We start from the raw sequence: 19,364 nt of genomic DNA on the forward strand, positions 1-19,364 counted from the left end.
CACCATTAGCTAGCAGGTTTTCTGTCAGTTTTTCCTTTTCCTTTTCTATGAGTTTAATCCTCATTTCCCCCAGAATGCTGTCCAAAGTACTCACGTTAACCTTCCCTCCTTAGGAAAGCAGTAGGAGTGGAAAATGACAAAAAACCAACGTTTCCAAGATATTAAAAATACATTCATGTCTGTGTATTACTAATTAGCTTGTGTTACTGATATAAAAAAGGGGAGAAAATATAATTCATGTCTCTGTACTATCATTTAACACTTTTAATAGGGCTATCAAGACTAATTTCCAATGTTCAGAAAAACTCAATAGGATAGCTAAATCTAGAATCTATTTCCTATTGCCTTTTCCTGGGGACAACCTGAAACAACAAAATGTGCCCAAAGCAGTTTAGCAGCTATTGCTGTAGACCACAGATCTCATCTTTCCCAACAATAACAAGGGGCCATTCTCCTTTGCTTTAACTCCCAGATCATTTCTGCTGAGTAACTGCTAATCCTTCACTTCAATGTTTGCTATGTAGACCTAGATTTGATTTTTCAATTAAAATGTTTTCATCTATTTCCACTCTCCTTGTCCCAATTTGTTCTCTTTTCCCTGACTCGTCTCTGGTCTTTTGTGGTCTTCAGAAACTTCAGCATTGTTTATGATTCACAGTCAAAGAAGTTGCTGATATAAGAAACTCAGTATAAGTCTTAAAGACAGAATTTATTTCTATTTAGAAATAGATTCTGTGAGGTTTTAAAATGTCTTCTTGGTGCCAGATTAGTAGCTTTAAAGATTCACTTCAGCATTTCATAAGCCCAAGACCTCTTGAGTGGTTAACTGCTATATTAAATGCTCAGTTATTAATTTTCAGATTCTATTTCTGATTTTAAAGTTTTTTGCCTATGAGATTCAACCTGATGTTTTACAGAAAAGTATATAACTTGTTGATATAATCATCCCCTTCCCTTTAAGAAACTGAGAGGAATAAACCCAAAGTTTAGTGATTCTTAAATGTAACCAAAAACTATTAATTCCTGCATAATATGGTTATAAGTTTTAGTACAAAGACCATGGCTAAATAAATTATGTTCAAGTGTTTAAAAGATGTTCAGTAATAGAATAAAATCTCTTCCCTTGGCCACTCCACATAGAAAGTTTTAAAAGAAGTTGATGAACTGCTTAGTGAAACACAGCAATGGGGAAAACAAATTTCATGCTTCTACCCAATAAGCATGATTTTTTTTTTTTTTTGCTGACACCCAGAGAAATTTTTCTTTTTCTGAGTAAATTTCTTAGCAATTACTACTTTTTTGTTTCTTAATCACTCTTCAGACTAGACAGTACTTATTTTCTTCTTTTCCATAAACTTTCAACAAATTATGATGTGTTCTAACATGTAATGCAGATTATCTACAAAAGTACAGATGGATTAAAAGAAGCATAAGCATGCCATCAAAATATTAGAAGGGTGCAGCTATCAAGATTCAATATCCTATTCTTTTTTTTTTTTTGCTTATCTTTAAAGGCCTTCATACCATCAATCATCCTATTCTGATTGATCTTTCCATGGGCTTTAAGAAATATACTAATCAAAATCTCACAAAAGTGATAAAAAGACTCATTAAGCAGTATAGAAGCCACCATTTCACAAAGTCAGAACTTACATTTCCCTACAAAGTACAAATTTACTCTCAATAATTTTTTATAAAATATGAAATGGAGTAAACTGTTAAGAAGGCCCCTATTGCCTGGACTCCAGCATGCAGAAGCCCCTTCCCCATTTATTTTTTGTAATGTCTCATTTATTTTCATTCCAATACTTTTCAATGCCTTACTTTTCCCCCTTAATTCTCATTTTAAACTTTAGGACTTACAATGGATTAAAAAAATAAGAACCAGTATTTTTCATCAATGGTCACGGGATTTATAACTAGAGTCTACTGATTCCCAAACTAAAAATGAGATGACAGAGTTGGTATTTCTTCTTAAGACAAAACAATATTGCCTTCTAAAGGTTTTTTGGACAGTTTTTGTTTTCCACCTAGATAGGAAGCAGAATAGTTACAGAAATTCTTACCATTAATTGGCACATTGTTCACCAACTCATGTTTCTTTTCTTTGAGTTCTACTCCCATATTTCCAGGAACTTTTTTCATGTCATTGACAACCTCTCCTTCAAAGCAAAAGAAATGGAGACTTATGGTATTATTGTGAATGATGCCATGATTTGATATAATGTATAATATCATATATGAAACGAATCGCCAGTCCAGGTTCGATGCCGGATACTGGATGCTTGGGGCTGGAGCACTGAGATGACCCAGAGGGATGGTACGGGGAGGGAGGAGGGAGGTGGGTTCAGAATGGGGAACACATGTATACCTGTGGCGGATTCATGTTGATGTATGGCAAAACCAATACAATATTGTAAAGTAATTAACCTCCAATTAAAATAAATAAATTTATATTTTTAAAAAAGACTGTCTTCGCAGCATTACAATCAACTGCAGGATAAACAGGTACCTGACCTAACAAATAGGCCATTGGCAGTTCAGATAAAGACTTTCTTGTTAATTCTAGTATAATCTCTGCATGATAATCAAGGCAACAAAACAAGCAATTATGAGAATAACATTGCAGTAAATTAGGATGATATAGATTGCTGATATAAAATAAGTTTTATTAGCAAGTACTAGATTTATTATGAGTTCAACTCTAATTTTACCAAAACTTTTCTTCACCATTTGCTGTGTTGAACTAGAATTCAGCTTTCCCATCATATAAGAGAAGATATGCTAATTATTGGCAAGGAGTCCAGATAATGACTTTGGAAACAACAAAGTACAGTGAAGTTTTATTGCTAAAAGTTCTAGTATTTCAGTATCTAACTCTAGGCATTTATACTTTTTTTAAGGAGTATGGGAGTAATAGATTTTAAAAGCCCATAAAATCATAATGTGGAAAGAGCATTTAATTATAATTTAGTGGAAAGAATTCAGTTCTCAGCTTGTTAGTAGCATCTTCCTCTTTCCTTTAAATTCATTAATTATTTTATCTGTGCTGGGTCTTCATTGTTATCGTGGGATTTCTTTAGCTGTGGTGAGCAGGAGCTACTCTTCACTGCGGTGCACCAGCTCTAGGGCACAGAACTTCAGTAGCTGCAGCTTTCCGGCTCTAGAGCACAGGTTCAGAAATTGTGCCACATGGGCTTAGTTGCCACATGACATGTGGGATCTTCTCAGACCAGGGATAGAATCTGTGTCTCACATATTGGCAGGCAAATTCTTTACCACTAAGCCACCATGGAACCCCTTCCTCTTTGTTTAAATTTATTTTTTATTGAAGTATAGTTGAATATCAATGTTGTGTTCATTACTGCTGTAAAGCAAAGTCAGTCAGTAATAATATATATATGTGTATATATATATTTCATATTCTTTTTCACTGTGGCTTATTACAGGATGTTGAATATATTCCCCAAGCTATACAGCCATACCTTGGCTATTGTAAATAGTGCTGCTACGAACACAGGGATGCCCATATCTTTTTGAATTAAAGCTTTGTCTGGAAATATGCCCAGGAGTGGGATTGATAGATCATATGGTAATTTTATTTCTAGTTTGCTGAGGAACCTGCATACTATTTTCCACAGTGGTGACACAAACTTACATTCCTACCAACAGTGTAGGAGGGTTCCCTTCTCTCTACAACCTCTCCAGCATTTGTTATTTGTAGACTTTTAATGATAGCCATTCTGACTGGTGTGAGGTGGTACCTCATTGAGGTTTTGATTCACAATTCTCTAATAATTAGCAATGTTGAGCATCTTTTCACATGCCTGTTGACCATGTGCATGTCTTCTTTTGAGAAATGTCTCTTTAGGTCTTCTGCCCATTTTTTTTATTGGGTTGCCTATTTCTTTGCTATTGAGTTGTATGAGCTATTGTTATATTTTGGAAATTAAGCCATTGTCAATCACATCATTTGCAAATATTTTCTCCCATTCTGTAGGTTGTCTTTTTGTTTATTGTTTCCTTTGCTGTGCAAGAGCTTGTAAGTTTGATTAGATCCCATTTGTTTATTTTCATTTTTATTTCTATTGCCTTGGGAGACTGATATAGGAAAATATGGGTACATTCATGTCAGAGAATGTTTTGCCTATGTTCTCTTCTGGTATTTTATGGTGTCATGTCTTATATTTAAGTCTTTAAGTCATTTTGAGTTAATTATTGTGTATGGTGAGAGGGTGTGTGCTGACTTCATTGGTTTACAAGCAGTTGTCCAACTTTCCAAACACATTTTACTGAAAAGACTATCTTTCTCCCATTATATATTCTTGTGTCCTTTGTCAAAGATTATTTGACTGTAGGTGTATGGATTTCTGGGCTCTCTATTTTGTTCCATTGATTCACATGTTTGTTTCTGTGCCAGTACCACACTGCTTTGATTACTGTAGCTTTGCAGTATTGTCTGAATTCTCTACTTCTAATTCAGCGTCTACTAGTACATGAAGAATTGTGATATAGTAGATATTAAGCTGCTTAGGTCAAGGACTATGGTTGTTTTTACTTGCTATTGTATCTCTAGCACTTAGCAGAACATCCAATATGTGATGCTTAGTAATATTTATTGAATGAATAAATGGTAAAAACAAAAGTACAAATTTTAATATCAGTCAGTCAATCAGTCATTTCAGTCACTCAGTCATGTCTGACTCCTTGCAACCCCATGGACTGCAGCACACCAGGCCTCCCCGTCCATTACCAACTCCCAGAGTTTACTCAAACTCATGTCCATTGAATCGGTGATGCCATCCAACCATCTCATCTTCTGTCACCCACTTCTGCTCCCGCCTTCAATCTTTCCCAGCATCAGGGCCTTTTCAAATGAGTCAGTTCTTTGCATCAGGTATTAGAGTTTCAGCTTCAGCATGAGTCCTTCCAATGAATAGCCAGGACTGATTTCCTGAATGAATATTCAGGACTTGTTGGATCTCCTTGCAGTCCAAGGGACTCTCAAGAGTCTTCTCCAACACCACAGTTCAAAAGCATCAATTCTTCAGCACTCAGTTTTCTTTATAGTCTAAATCTCACATCCATACATGACTACTGGAAAAACCATAGCTTTGACTAGATGGACCTTTGTTGGCAAAGTAATGTCTGCTTTTCAGTATGCTGTCTAGGTTGGTCATAGCTTTTCTTCCAAAGAGCAAGCATCTTTTAATTTAATGGCTGCAATCACCATCTGCAGTGATTTTGGAGCCCCCAAAAATAAAGTCTGTCACTGTTTCCACTGTTTCCCCATCTATTTCCCATGAAGTGATGGGACCAGATGCCATGATCTTAGTTTTCTGAATATTGAGCTTTAAGCCAACTTTTTCACTCCTCTTTCACTTTGATCAAGAGGCTCTTTAGTTCTTCTTCACTTTCTGCCATAAGGGTGGTGTCATCTGCATATCTGAGGTTATTGATATTTCTTCCAGCAATCTTGATTCCAGCTTGTGCTTCTTCCAGCCCAGCTTTTCTCATGATGTACTCTGCATATAAGTTAAATCAGCAGGGTGACAATGTACAGCCTTGACGTACTCCTTTTCCTATTTGGAACCAGTCTGTTGTTCCATGTCCAGTTCTAACTGTTGCTTCCTGACCTGCATATAGGTTTCTCAAGAGGCAGGTCAGGTGGTCTGGTATTCCCATCTCTTTCAGAATTTTCCATAGTTTATTGTGATCCACACGGTCAAAGGCTTTGGCATAGTCAATAAAGCAGAAATAATGTTTTTCTGGAACTCTCTTGCTTTTTCTATGATCCAACAGATGTTGGCAATTTGATTTCTGGTTTCTCTGCCTTTTCTAAATCCAGCTTGAACATCTGGAAGTTCATGGTTCACATACTGTTGAAGCCTGGCTTTGAGAATTTTGAGCATTACTTTATTAGCATGTGAGATGAGTTCAATTGTGCGGTAGTTTGAGCATTCTTTGGCATTACCTTTCTTTGGGAAATTTTAATATGTTAAGAGGGAAAAAATCATTCTTATTTAAGCCAAATAAGTACTATCAAAAATATCAGCCCCAAACCCCAAATTCTTACTAGGGCACAATGATATCTAAGGCACTTACCATCAACTGGTATATATGGAGTTAGGTCAGTAGGTTCGTCAGCTGTGAGTTTGACTGCCATGTTTCCAAGAATAGCATCAAGATCCTGAACATCAACTTGCAATCCTTAAAAAGATAAAGATGTGAGGAAATTGATATAAAACTCAGAATATAATAAATATTAATGCCTATGTACTACGGTTATTAATTTCATCATAAAATAGAGGTTAAGGATATTTAAGTGTTTAAAGAAGATCATTAATGAACTAAAACAAATCTATTAATTTATATAACACAATCTGCTTTTTGTGAAAGCATATTGAGAAAACACTCAGGTTAATTTTAGCAGGAAAAAAAACAAACATAACAGTTTTTATGTTCAGTTTGGTCACTGTATTTCACTACATGCTATGCTTAGTCGCTCAGTCATGTCTGACTCTTTGCTACCCCATGGACTGTAGCCCTCCAGGCTCCTCTGTCCATTGGGATTCTCCAGGCAAGAATAATGGAGTGGGTTGCCATGCTCTCTTCCAGGGAATTTTCCCAACACAGGGATTGAACCCAGGTCTCTTGCATTTCAAGTGGATTCTTTTACCATCTGAGCCACCAGGGAAGCCCAAGACTATTGGAGTGGGTAACCCATACCTTCTCCAGAGGATCTTCACAACCCAGGAATTGAACCAGGGTCTCCTGTATTGCAGGTGGATTCTTTACCAACTAAGCTACCAGGGAAGCACACCTCAATATATAATAGCCTTAAATTTTAATATATCCACAGCCAAAATTGAGGCAAACCTAAATTGTTAGAACATCTCTTTAAAATAAAACAGGAGATTATTTAATCAATATGAACAGTAGTGTAAATCCTGATAGTGTTTTTTTTTTTCTTTTTGTAATTCAAGTGCACTCGCTTCAAAGATGGTTATCTCGAATGAATACATTGACTGTCACACACCTCACAGCACTGAAGCGCCTTTGTTTTAGAGATCTTGGTTGATTTAGATTCCAATCATTTGAACCACTTATTCTCTTTAAACTTCCACTCTTATGTTCTAAATTCACCAGTAAAGAGTGAGAACACAAAACCCTAGGCTCCCACCCTCAACCTTAATAAAAGTGGAACTCCAGGCTCATGCATGCACTCTCTCTCCTTACAACCTCACTATGTGACCCCAGATGTACTGAGTAATTTCCTGGTCATATAAGTAATAACCCTTTATTTCTCCAAAGTTTCCTGATGATTTATATTCAAGGGTATCTGGCAATTGTAACAACAATCACAAGGGCCAATCCAACCACAGCACTGGTTATTGATAGGCTCAGACTGGCACAAAACACATATATATGTATTAAAAGCAGTTATGGAAATATATATATATATACATATATATGAATGACAGCAAGCAATATTTAATGACAAGAAAAAGACAAGAGTGACACATAACAGTCTCAATCTGAATTTTCAATTTGTATCTCACTCACCTTTTGTAGCTTTCACACAGTTCAACAACCTATTCTTATATATTTTTCCATCAGATGTAGCTGTAAGAAAATAACATAATATAGGTCATAGGAAAAAGAACTAGATATACTAAAGCAATACTAAATATCCAAGTACAGTAATATAGACCATAAAATAATTTGCTCCTAAAATTTACCTAATAATAAATAATAATTATTAATTTATTATTATTAATAATAATTGGAGCAAAAAATAATTTGCTCCTAAAATTTATCTTCTAGAAATGATAAAACAAAATGTAAGAAAAATTCTTAATATGGTAAATCTATCAATTCTTTAGTACCTGAGAAAATTATTAATACCTACTATGCTAAAGCAAAAATTTGGAAAACTCAGTAGTGGCCACAGGACTGGAAAAGGTCAGTTTTCATTTCAATCCCAAAGAAAGGCAATGCCAAAGAATGTTCAAACTACTGCACAATTGCACTCATCTCACATGCTAATGAAGTAATGCTCAAAATTCTCCAAGCCAGGCTTCAGCAATACGTGAACCGTGAACTTCCAGGTGTTCAAGCTGGTTTTAGAAAAGGCAGAGGAACCAGAAATCAAATTGCCAACGTCTGCTGGATCATCGAAAAAGCAAGAGAGTTCCAGAAAAACATTATTTCTGCTTTATTGACTATGCCAAAGCCTTTGACTGTGCGGATCGCAATAAACTGTGGAAAATTCTGAAAGAGATGGGAATACCAGACCACCTGACCTGCCTCCTGAGAAACCTATATGCAGTTCAGGAAGCAACAGTTAGAACTGGACATGGAACAACAGACTGGTTCCAAATAGGAAAAGGAGTACGTCAAGGCTGTATATTGTCACCCTGCTTATTTAACTTATATGCAGAGCACATCATGAGAAAAGCTGGGCTGGAAGAAGCACAAGCTGAAATTAAGATTGCCGGGAGAAACATCAATAACCTCAGATATGCAGATGACACCACCCTTATGGCAGAAAGTGAAGAAGAACTAAAGAGCCTCTTGATAAAAGTGAAAGAGGATAGTGAAAAAGTGGGCTTAAAGCTCAACATTCAGAAAACTAAGATCATGGCATCTGGTCCCATCACTTCATGGGAAGTAGATGGGGAAACAGTGGAAACAGCGGCTGACTATTTTTCTGGGCTCCAGAATCACTGCAGATGGTGATTGCAGCCATGAAATTAAAAGATGCTTACTCCTTGGAAGGAAAGTTATGACCAACCTAGACAGCATATTAAAAAGCAGAGACATTACTTTGTCGACAAAGGTCCATCTAGTCAAGGCTATGGTTTTTCCAGTAGTCATCTACGTATGTGAAAGTTGGACTATAAAGAAAGCTGAGCAGTGAAGAATTGATGCTTTTGAACTGTGGTGTTGGAGAAGACTCTTGAGAGTCCCTTGGACTGCAAGGAGATCCAACCAGTCCATCCTAAAGGAGATCAGTCCTGGGTGTTCATTTGAAGGACTGATGTTGAAGCTGAAACTCCAATACTTTGGCCACCTGATGTAAAGAGCTGATTCATCGGAAAAGACTCTGATGCTGGGAAAGATTGAGGGCAGGAAAAGGGGACAACAGAGGATTAGATGGCTGGATGGCATCACCGACTCAATGGACATGAGTTTGGGTAAACTCTGGGAGTTGGTAATGGAGGCCTGACGTTCTGCAGTTCATGGGTCGCAAAGAGTCGGACACGACTGAGCAATTGAACTGAACTGATGCTAAAGCAAAAACATTTCCTTATTTTATATTTTTTCTAACTCTCTTTTTTTCCCTCTACTAGTATAGTTTTATATCTCTCCTCCTCCTTCTCCTATTTTCTATCGGCATCTCAGTGGAATGAAAGATAACTATCAACATTCCTCAGTCCTGATGTCAAGACTTAGAATTGATTGGGCTATTGATATATTTTAAATGACAATTTATAAATTCTTAAATAGTCAATATATTATCTCTAAAATTTGGATATGTTTAATTATCTCTAATTTATAATTTATCTATAATAAACCTGGGGTATTGGATAAAATGGCTTTTTAAGGATATCATTATCTCCTCAAAAGCCAACTATTGCTTGAAAAACTGAATAACTTTTTTGATGACTATACTAACTCTCTTGAAGGTAATATTAACTCTCCTGAAATCTATGCTGATATTTGAAATCCTCACCATAAACTGGAAGTAAATTCACTAGCTCCAAGTGTTCTTTAGGTGTGGGCTCTATTCCCATATTTTGCATGACATTATCCAAGTCACTGAGGTCAACTTCTCCTCCTTCAAAACAAAAGAAGTAGAGAAAGATGAGATTTTTTTAAACATTATAATTTCAAATTGTGAAAGTGAAATAAGGCATAATGACACCTGCTAAACAATAAGTAGTCAATTGCAGATACAGAGAATGAACAGTATTTCTTTAACTCTAGCAAAAGAGACATTCCCATAATGGTGGTTATAAAGTAATAGTTCATACAATCAATAAGGCTTATACAATTTTTAAATTATTAGAATAATAAAGATGATGGGTACAAATAACTGTGCAGTATACAGTATGGAATTAAGCTAAAAATCAAGGGCAAAAGATATTAGAAAACTCCCATGTTTGGAAATTAAAGAACATTTTTCTAAATAAATCATATGTCAACAATCACACTGGAATTTAGAATATACTTTGAATTAAATAACAATAATAATAGTACATATAAAATTTGTGGGATAAAGTAAAGGTGTGCTGAGAAGGAAATTTATAAACTTAATGTATATAGTAGAAAAGATGAAAAGATTAATAATCTAAGATTCTACCTCAAAGAGTTAGAACAACAAGTTAAACCCCTCAAAAGTAGAAAAAAATAAATAAGAAAGAGAAGGAATTACTGAAATGGAAAACAAACTCTAAATAAGAGCAATACAACCAAAACCTGGGTTTTGGAAAGACTTACAAAAGTGATAAATAGCTTGATAGGGATTGCGTTGAATCTATAAATTGCTTTGGGTAGTATACTCATTTTCACTATATTGATTCTTCCAATCCATGAACATGGTATATTTCTCCATCTATTAGTGTCCTCTTTGATTTCTTTCACCAGTGTTTTATAGTTTTCTATATATAGGTCTTTAGTTTCTTTAGGTAGATATATTCCTAAGTATTTTATTCTTTCCGTTGCAATGGTGAATGGAATTGTTTCCTTAATTTCTCTTTCTGTTTTCTCATTATTAGTGTATAGGAATGCCAGGGATTTCTGTGTGTTGATTTTATATCCTGCAACTTTACTGTAGTCATTGATTATTTCTAGTAATTTTCTGGTGGACTCTTTAGGGTTTTCTATGTAGAGGATCATGTCATCTGCAAATAGTGAGAGTTTTACTTCTTCTTTTCCAATTTGGATTCCTTTTATTTCTTTTTCTGCTCTGATTGCTGTGGCCAAAACTTCCAAAACTATGTTGAATAGTAATGGTGAAAGTGGGCACCCTTGTCTTGTTCCTGACTTTAGAGGAAATGCTTTCAATTTTTCACCATTGAGGATAATGTTTGCAGTGGGTTTGTCATATATAGCTTTTATTATGTTGAGGTATGTTCCTTCTATTCCTGCTTTCTGGAGAGTTTTTATCATAAATGGATGTTGAATTTTGTCAAAGGCTTTCTCTGCATCTATTGAGATAATCATATGGTTTTTATTTTTCAATTTGTTAATGTGGTGTATTATATTGATTGATTTGCGGATATTGAAGAATCCTTGCATCCCTGGGATAAAGCCCACTTGATCATGGTGTATGATCTTTTTAATGTGTTGTTGGATTCTGATTGCAAAGCAATTTATAGATTCAACGCAATCCCTATCAAGCTACCAACAGTATTCTTCACAGAGCTAGAACAAATAATTTCACAATTTGTATGGAAATACAAAAAACCTCGAATAGCCAAAGCGATCTTGAGAAAGAAGAATGGAACTGGAGGAATCAACCTACCTGACTTCAGGCTCTACTACAAAGCCACAGTTATCAAGACAGTATGGTACTGGCACAAAGACAGAAATATTGATCAATGGAATAAAATAGAAAGCCCAGAGATAAATCCACGCACATATGGACACCTTATCTTCGACAAAGGAGGCAAGAATATACAATGGATTAAAGACAATCTCTTTAACAAGTGGTGCTGGGAAATCTGGTCAACCACTTGTAAAAGAATGAAACTGGACCACTTTCTAACACCATACACAAAAATAAACTCAAAATGGATTAAAGATCTAAACGTAAGACCAGAAACTATAAAACTCCTAGAGGAGAACATAGGCAAAACACTCTCTGACATACATCACAGCAGGATCCTCTATGACCCACCTCCCAGAATATTGGAAATAAAAGCAAAAATAAACAAATGGGACCTAATTAACCTTAAAAGCTTCTGCACATCAAAGGAAACTATTAGCAAGGTGAAAAGACAGCCTTCAGAATGGGAGAAAATAATAGCAAATGAAGCAACCGACAAACAACTAATCTCAAAAATATACAAGCAACTCCTACAGCTCAACTCCAGAAAAATAAACGACCCAATCAAAAAATGGGCCAAAGAACTAAATAGACATTTCTCCAAAAAAGACATACAGATGGCTAACAAACACATGAAAAGATGCTCAACATCACTCATTATCAGAGAAATGCAAATCAAAACCACTATGAGGTACCATTTCACACCAGTCAGAATGGCTGCGATCCAAAAGTCTACAAATAATAAATGCTGGAGAGGGTGTGGAGAAAAGGGAACCCTCTTACACTGTTGGTGGGAATGCAAACTAGTACAGCCACTATGGAGAACAGTGTGGAGATTCCTTAAAAAACTGGAAATAGAACTGCCTTATGATCCAGCAACCCCACTGCTGGGCATACATACTGAGGAAACCAGAAGGGAAAGAGACACGTGTACCCCAATGTTCATCGCAGCACTGTTTATAATAGCCAAGACATGGAAGCAACCTAGATGTCCATCAGCAGATGAATGGATAAGAAAGCTGTGGTACATATACACAATGGAGTATTACTCAGCCATTAAAAAGAATACATTTGAATCAGTTCTAATGAGGTGGATGAAACTGGAGCCTATTATACAGAGTGAAGTAAGCCAGAAGGAAAAACATAAATACAGTATACTAACGCACATATATGGAATTTAGAAAGATGGTAACAATTACCCGGTGTACGAGACAGCAAAAGAGACACTGATGTATAGAACAGTCTTATGGACTCTGTGGGAGAGGGAGAGGGTGGGAAGATTTGAGAGAATGGCAATGAAACATGTAAAATATCATGTAGGAAACGAGTTGCCAGTCCAGGTTCGATGCAGGATACTGGATGCTTGGGGCTGGTGCACTGGGACGGCCCAGAGGGATGGTATGGGGAGGGAGGAGGGAGGAGGGTTCGGGATGGGGAACACATGTATACCTGTGGCGGATTCATTTTGATATTTGGCAAAACTAATACAATTATGTAAAGTTTAAAAATAAAATAAAATTGGAAGAATAAAAAAAAAATAAAATAAAAAAAAAAAAGTGATAAATACCTGTACTAATATTAACAAAGGAAAGAAGAGAAAATATAAATAGTGAATATTTCTAAAGACAAAGGGGAAATCACTACAGATTCTACAGATGTTAAAAAGATAATGAGTACATTATGACCAATATATAACTGATTTGAATATTTAGAAGGGACAAAGTCCTAGAAAAACACAACTTAGTAATGATGCAAGAGGAATATAAAATCTTGATAGCCTTATATCTACTAAGATAACTAAACTGGCAATTTAAAATGTTACCCACATAAAAATCTCCAGTCCTAGAGTGTTTCATCTGTGAATGATGCAATTAAATACGAACTTTTCCAGAGAATTTCTAACTCCACTTCGCAAAAACCCTAAACAAAATATATACACATACACACACATGCTATGGTATGCTAAGTCTCTTCAGTAATGTTCGACTCTGTGCGACCCCATAGACGGCAGCACACCAGGCTGCCCCGTCCCTGGGATTCTCCAGGCAAGAACACTGGAGTGGGTTGCCATTTCCTTCTCTGATACACACACATATACAGGCACAAATTGGAGAAGGAGATGACAATCCACTCCAGTAGTCTTGCCTGGAGAATCCCATGGACAAAGGAGCCTGACGGGCTACAATCCATGGGGTTGCAAAGAGTCGGACCCCGACTAACACACAGACACAAATAACAGATAAAATCACCTCCATTTCTATATGTCAACGACTAGGATATTAAATAAGAAAAATATATATCACTTTCAATTACATAAAAAAACTATAAAACACCTAGGAATAACTCTAACAAAGGAGAGAAATTAAGTTGACCTAAATAAATATAACATTTTCTGCTAAGTCACTTCAGTCGTGTCCGACTCTGTGCAACCCCATAGACGGCAGCCCACCAGGCTCCCCCATCCCTGGGATTCACCAGGCAAGAACACTGGAGTGGGTTGCCATTTCCTTCTCCAATGCATGAAAGTGAAAAGTGAAAGTGAAGTCGCTCAGTCGTTTCCGACTCTTAGCGACCCCATAGACTACAGCCTACCAGGCTCCTCTGTCCATGGGATTTTTCCAGGCAAGAGTACTGGAGTGGGTGCCATTGCCTTCTCCGATAACATTTTTAGTGATGTGCTATTACCTTGAACTATTTTCAGTGATGTACTACTAGCTTGAAGTGGCTCATAAGGGCCAATTGTTAAAAATTTAGGAATTTTGTGAGTTAGTTTTCTTTTTTTGATTTTCTACACTGCTGTATTATTTATTTTTAATTTATTTTTTAATTAGAGGAAAACTGCTTTACAATGCTGTGTGAGTTAGTGTTTAAATAGTAGCTTGAAATTGGCCAGGGTGAAAGTATTTATACTATGTGCTTAGTCGGCTTCCCTGGTAGCTCAGATGGTAAAGAATCCACCTCCAAGGCGGAAGACCTGGGTTCAGTCCCTGGGTTAGGAAGATCCTCTGGAGGAGGGCATGGCAGCCCATTCCAGTATTCCTGCCAGGAGAATCCGCATGGACAGAGAAGCCTGGTGGGTTATAGTCCACTTACACTATGGAAAGTAAAATATGCTACAAATCAGGTGTTGTTTTTTCCAGAGAGTCATTTCACCAGCACACCACTGATTTTCATAAGTCAGAAAACTTAACATTGCATAGATGTTAATTCTGTGTAAATTGATCTAGATTCAAATAAAACACTAGCAGGATTTGCAGGGGCAATTAAAAGCTGATTCTAAAATTTATACAGACATGCAAGTGACCAAGAATAACCAAGACAATCTTTATAAAGTAAAGCAAATTTGGAGGACTTACACTTCGGACACTAAGACATATTAAAGCTATATCAAGTGTATAGTGTACTGGTACAAGGAGAAATAGACCAAAGAAAAAATCCAGAATCAGCAACACTTTTGTGGTCTTTAATTTATGAAAAAGTTTGCCTTATATTGCAGTGGGGAAAAGGATCATCTTGTCAATGAATGGTGCTGAGTATATATTTAGAAAAAAGCAAATAATGACCCTTATCCCATCGCACAGAAAAATCAATTCTAAGAGGATTATAGGACAAAATGTGAAAGAAAAGTAATAAAGCTCCCAGAAGATAAAATAGGAAAAGTGTTTGACCCTGGTGCATACAAGGATTTCTTAAATACGCCCCTAAACTCTCTAACTACAAAAGATTGATTAATTGATTCAACTACACATAAAATAGAAACTTCTGTTCATCAAAAGATATAAGTGAAAATGTAATACATACAGTGATGTATTTATATATTTACAATTTATATAATCTATAGTGGATTTGTATCCAGAATACATTAAAAACTATAGTTAAAATGCAGGACATAAAAAATTTAATAACTAAAAGAGAGGCATCCAAGCAGACAAATAGACAACAGATATGAACAGAAACTTTACAAAAGGAGTTATCGAAATAAACATGGGAATAAGGCATTAACCAATAAACATGAAAAAGGTGCTCAATATCATTAATCCTCAAGGAAATGCAAGTAATAACCACGGTGGGACACTGCCATGTACTCACCAGAATAGTTACATGGAAAGGACAGACTGTATCAAATATTAGCAGGAATGTAAAGCAATTGGAACTCTCATACACTGCTGGTTGGAATGTAAAATGGTACAACTACTTAAGAAAATCAATGGATAATATCTAATAAAGTATACACAATCCTATCTTATGACAAAGCAATTTCATTTAGGTATCTGGCCACAGAATTGTGCACATGTGTTCAGCAAGAGGTATATACAAGAATATTAATAGCAGTAATAAATTATTTGCAACTGCTCTAGACTGGAAATGTCCTTTAAGAGTATATTAAATAGATCTTTTTGGTATACTCATGCAACGGAATATTACACAGAACTGTATTCAGGTACAATGAATTAATTAGAAGTCATTTCACCTACCAAAGTAAGTTTTTTCTCTAAATATCTCTACTTGCTTGTAATTTAGTGCATTTTATAACTACAGCAATGAAAAGTACAAACCACTGCCACATGCAACAATATGGATAAATGTCAGAGAAAAACATTTAATATAATGCTGAATGAAAGAAGGCAGTGAAATAGATACAGAAATAAATATAGTGGAATATAAATCATATAGTTCCATCTAAAGTTCAAATACAGATGAAACTAACCTGTGATCCTAGAATAAAGGATTTAATAACCTCTAGAAAGTATCAAAGTAGAAAGTATGAAGGAAGTGGCTATAGGAGATCTTCTGGATTATTGATCTATTTATTTCTTGATTCAGGGTGACACGGATAAGTTCATTTTGCAATAATTCTTAAGCTAGATAAATATGATTTTATAAAACAGTAATTACACACGTCATACTTCAGCAAAATATTTGTCATAGAAAAAATATAGTTTCCTGTCAAGAATTAGTATCTTAAATTTATAGTAACATCTCACTAACCTGTAATAACTTGTACTGTATCCATCAGCGTTTTCAGATCAGTCTTCCCTTGAGCTATTAAATAAGTAAGGCATAACTGATATAGAAAGCAAATTCATAAAAAAAGATTTGCAAATAATATTCCAGAAGCTAGCTAAATTTTGTTACTCCAAAATTCGCATTATCCACTGGGTTCATTTTAATGCATACATCTTAGTTTTCAGAGATTGATTCTATCTTAGTAAGCTGGCCCTTGACCCTTGGACTATAAAGTTTGGCCCAGAGTAAAATATGCTTTCACTAGGCAAATAACCTTATAAGCATGACAGGAAATACCAGCCATGCAAGTTTATTCCCTGAAGATTCTAAACTCTGGTAATGCTATGAATTGTAAGCATGGACTGCTGGTCAAAAAAAGTTCGTATTTTTATCTCCAGTCTATTCCTAACTCATCTCTCTTGTCACTCAGAATTGCTGCTGACAAATGGTAACAATATACTAGAGGTAAATATTCATGACCTAACCAAAAGCAGTTATTTGTTTTCTTTAGGAATCATTTAGTCATTTTACTCAGTTATTTATCCAGTCATTTACTGAATTATTTGTCCATCTCTCAATCAACTTTTATGGAATGCCAATTTATATGTCAGGTACTCTGCTAAGTACTGGCTATAGAAAGATGAATGGTAAGCCCTTTTCTGAAGGTAAATAGTACTTCTTTTCCTAAAGCTCACATTAAAGTTACCAGATAGCAAATAAATATAAACATATTATTACAATACAGTATAGCAAGAACAATGAAAAAATATATGTACAGTGATTATGAAAACAGAGATGAGGTATTTAATACATCCTGGGCAATTAAGGAAAAGCTTTTTGGAAAGGTGGCTCTCAACTCTAATATGCAAGGAGGAGGAGTTAGTCAGAAAAAGGGGAAAAAGAGGCCCTCTGAATACTGGGGAATACATTAACAAAGCAAAATTGTGATGAAAAACATGATATGTGTCTGTCTGGAATAAATGTTCAACGTTTGAGGGTAAAATACTAGACTAGATAAGTTAAAGTGAAGTGAAATTGCTCAGTCGTGTCTGACTCTGCGACCCCATGGACTAGCCTACCAGGCTCCACAGTCCATGGGATTTTCCAGACTAGACAGATAAGCAGGGCCCAAATCATGAAGTTACTTACTTGTTTACCATATGAAGGCACGTGAGACATTTCCTAGTACATTACTGAAAACCAATAAATGATTTTAAATTGAGGCATAATATCATTATATTTGCATTTTATATGGATCACTGTGAAGGCTACATTCTGGAAGCCACTGTAGTATGCGAAATCAGAAAAAAAAAGGACCTAAAATATGGCCATGGTAGCGAGAACAGAGACATGTTGAAGAAATTAAATATGGAATTTTTTCAGCATTTTGTTACGAAAATTTCTAAACATACAGCACAGTTAAAAAAATTGTGCAATGAATGTTCACCACCTAGATTCTGCTATTAACATTTTACTATACTTGGTTTGTCACATAACCATCCATCTATTCATCTATGTATGGTATTTTTGAAATTTAGGTTTATGGTATGGACCTAACAGAAGCAGAAGATATTAAGAAGAGGTGTAAGAATACACAGAACTGTACAAAAAAGAGCTTCACGACCCAGATAATCACTATGGTGTGATCACTCACCTAGAGCCAGACATCCTGGAATGTGAAGTCAAGTGGCCTTAGAAAGCATCACTATGAACAAAGCTAGTGGAGGTGATGGAATTCCAGTGGAGCTATTTCAAATCCTGAATGATGCTGTGAAAGTGCTACACTCAATATGCCAGCAAATTTGGAAAACTCAGCAGTGGCCACAGGACTGGAAAAGGTCAGTTTTCATTCCAGTCCCAAAAAAAGGCAATGCCAAAGAATGCTCAAACTACCGTACAATTGCACTCATCTCACATGCTAGTAAAGTAATGCTCAAAATTCCCCAAGCCAGGCTTCAGCAATACGTGAACCGTGAACTTCCAGGTGTTCAAGCTGGTTTTAGAAAAGGCAGAGGAACTAGAGATCAAATTCCAACATCCACTGGATCATCGAAAAAGCAAGAGAGTTCCAGAAAAGCATCTATTTCTGCTTTATTGACTATGCCAAAGCCTTTGACTGTGTGGATCGCAATGAACTATGGAAAATTCTGAAAGAGATGGAAACACCAGACCACCTGACCTGCCTCTTGAGAAACCAATATGCAGGTCAGGAAGCAACAGTTAGAACTGGACATGGAGCAACAGATTGGTTCCAAATAGGAAAAGCAGTACATCAAGGCTGTATATTGTCACCTTGCTTATTTAACTTATACGCAGAGTACATCATGAGAAACGCTGGGCTGGAAGAAGCACAAGCTGGAATCAAGATTGCCGGGAGAAATATCAATAACCTCAGATATGCAGATGACATCACCCTTATGGCAGAAAGTGAAGAGGAACTAAAAAGCCTCTTGCTGAAAGTGAAAGAGGAGAGTGAAAAAGTTGGCTTAAAGCTCAACATTCAGAAAACTAAGATCATGGCATCTGATCCCATCACTTCATGGGAAGTAGATGGTGAAACAGTGGAAACAGTGTCAGACTTTGTTTTTTTGGGCTCCAAAATCACTGCAGATGGTGATTGCAGGCATGAAATTAAAAGACACTTACTCCTTGGAAGGAAAGTTATGACCAACCTAGACAGCATATTCAAAAACAGAGACATTACTTGTCTATGGTTTTTCCAGTGGTCATGTATGGATGTGAGAGTTGGACTGTGAAGAAAGCTGAGTGCCGTAAAATTGATGCTTTTGAACTGTGGTGT

At 36.0% G+C, this 19,364-nt stretch overlaps 1 protein-coding gene across 1 annotated transcript in view; it reads right to left on the bottom strand.

Moving 5' to 3' along the window:
- The window catches only part of EFCAB3 (EF-hand calcium binding domain 3), a 467,300-nt gene that overhangs the window by 287,499 nt on the left and 160,437 nt on the right, over positions 1–19,364 (bottom strand). The window contains exons 29-33 of the mRNA XM_086357127.1: positions 9,740–9,844; positions 7,567–7,626; positions 6,106–6,210; positions 2,067–2,162; positions 4–108 (exon numbers count right to left, since the gene is read on the bottom strand). Coding sequence (XP_086213253.1) covers positions 4–108; positions 2,067–2,162; positions 6,106–6,210; positions 7,567–7,626; positions 9,740–9,844 — 471 coding nt within the window. The remainder of the gene's footprint in view (positions 1–3; positions 109–2,066; positions 2,163–6,105; positions 6,211–7,566; positions 7,627–9,739; positions 9,845–19,364) is intronic.

This window comes from Bos grunniens, chromosome 19 (assembly GCF_055505025.1).
Source record: "Bos grunniens cultivar Pamir isolate PY7600 chromosome 19, Bosgru_T2T1.0, whole genome shotgun sequence".
Lineage (NCBI taxonomy): Eukaryota > Metazoa > Chordata > Mammalia > Artiodactyla > Bovidae > Bos > Bos grunniens.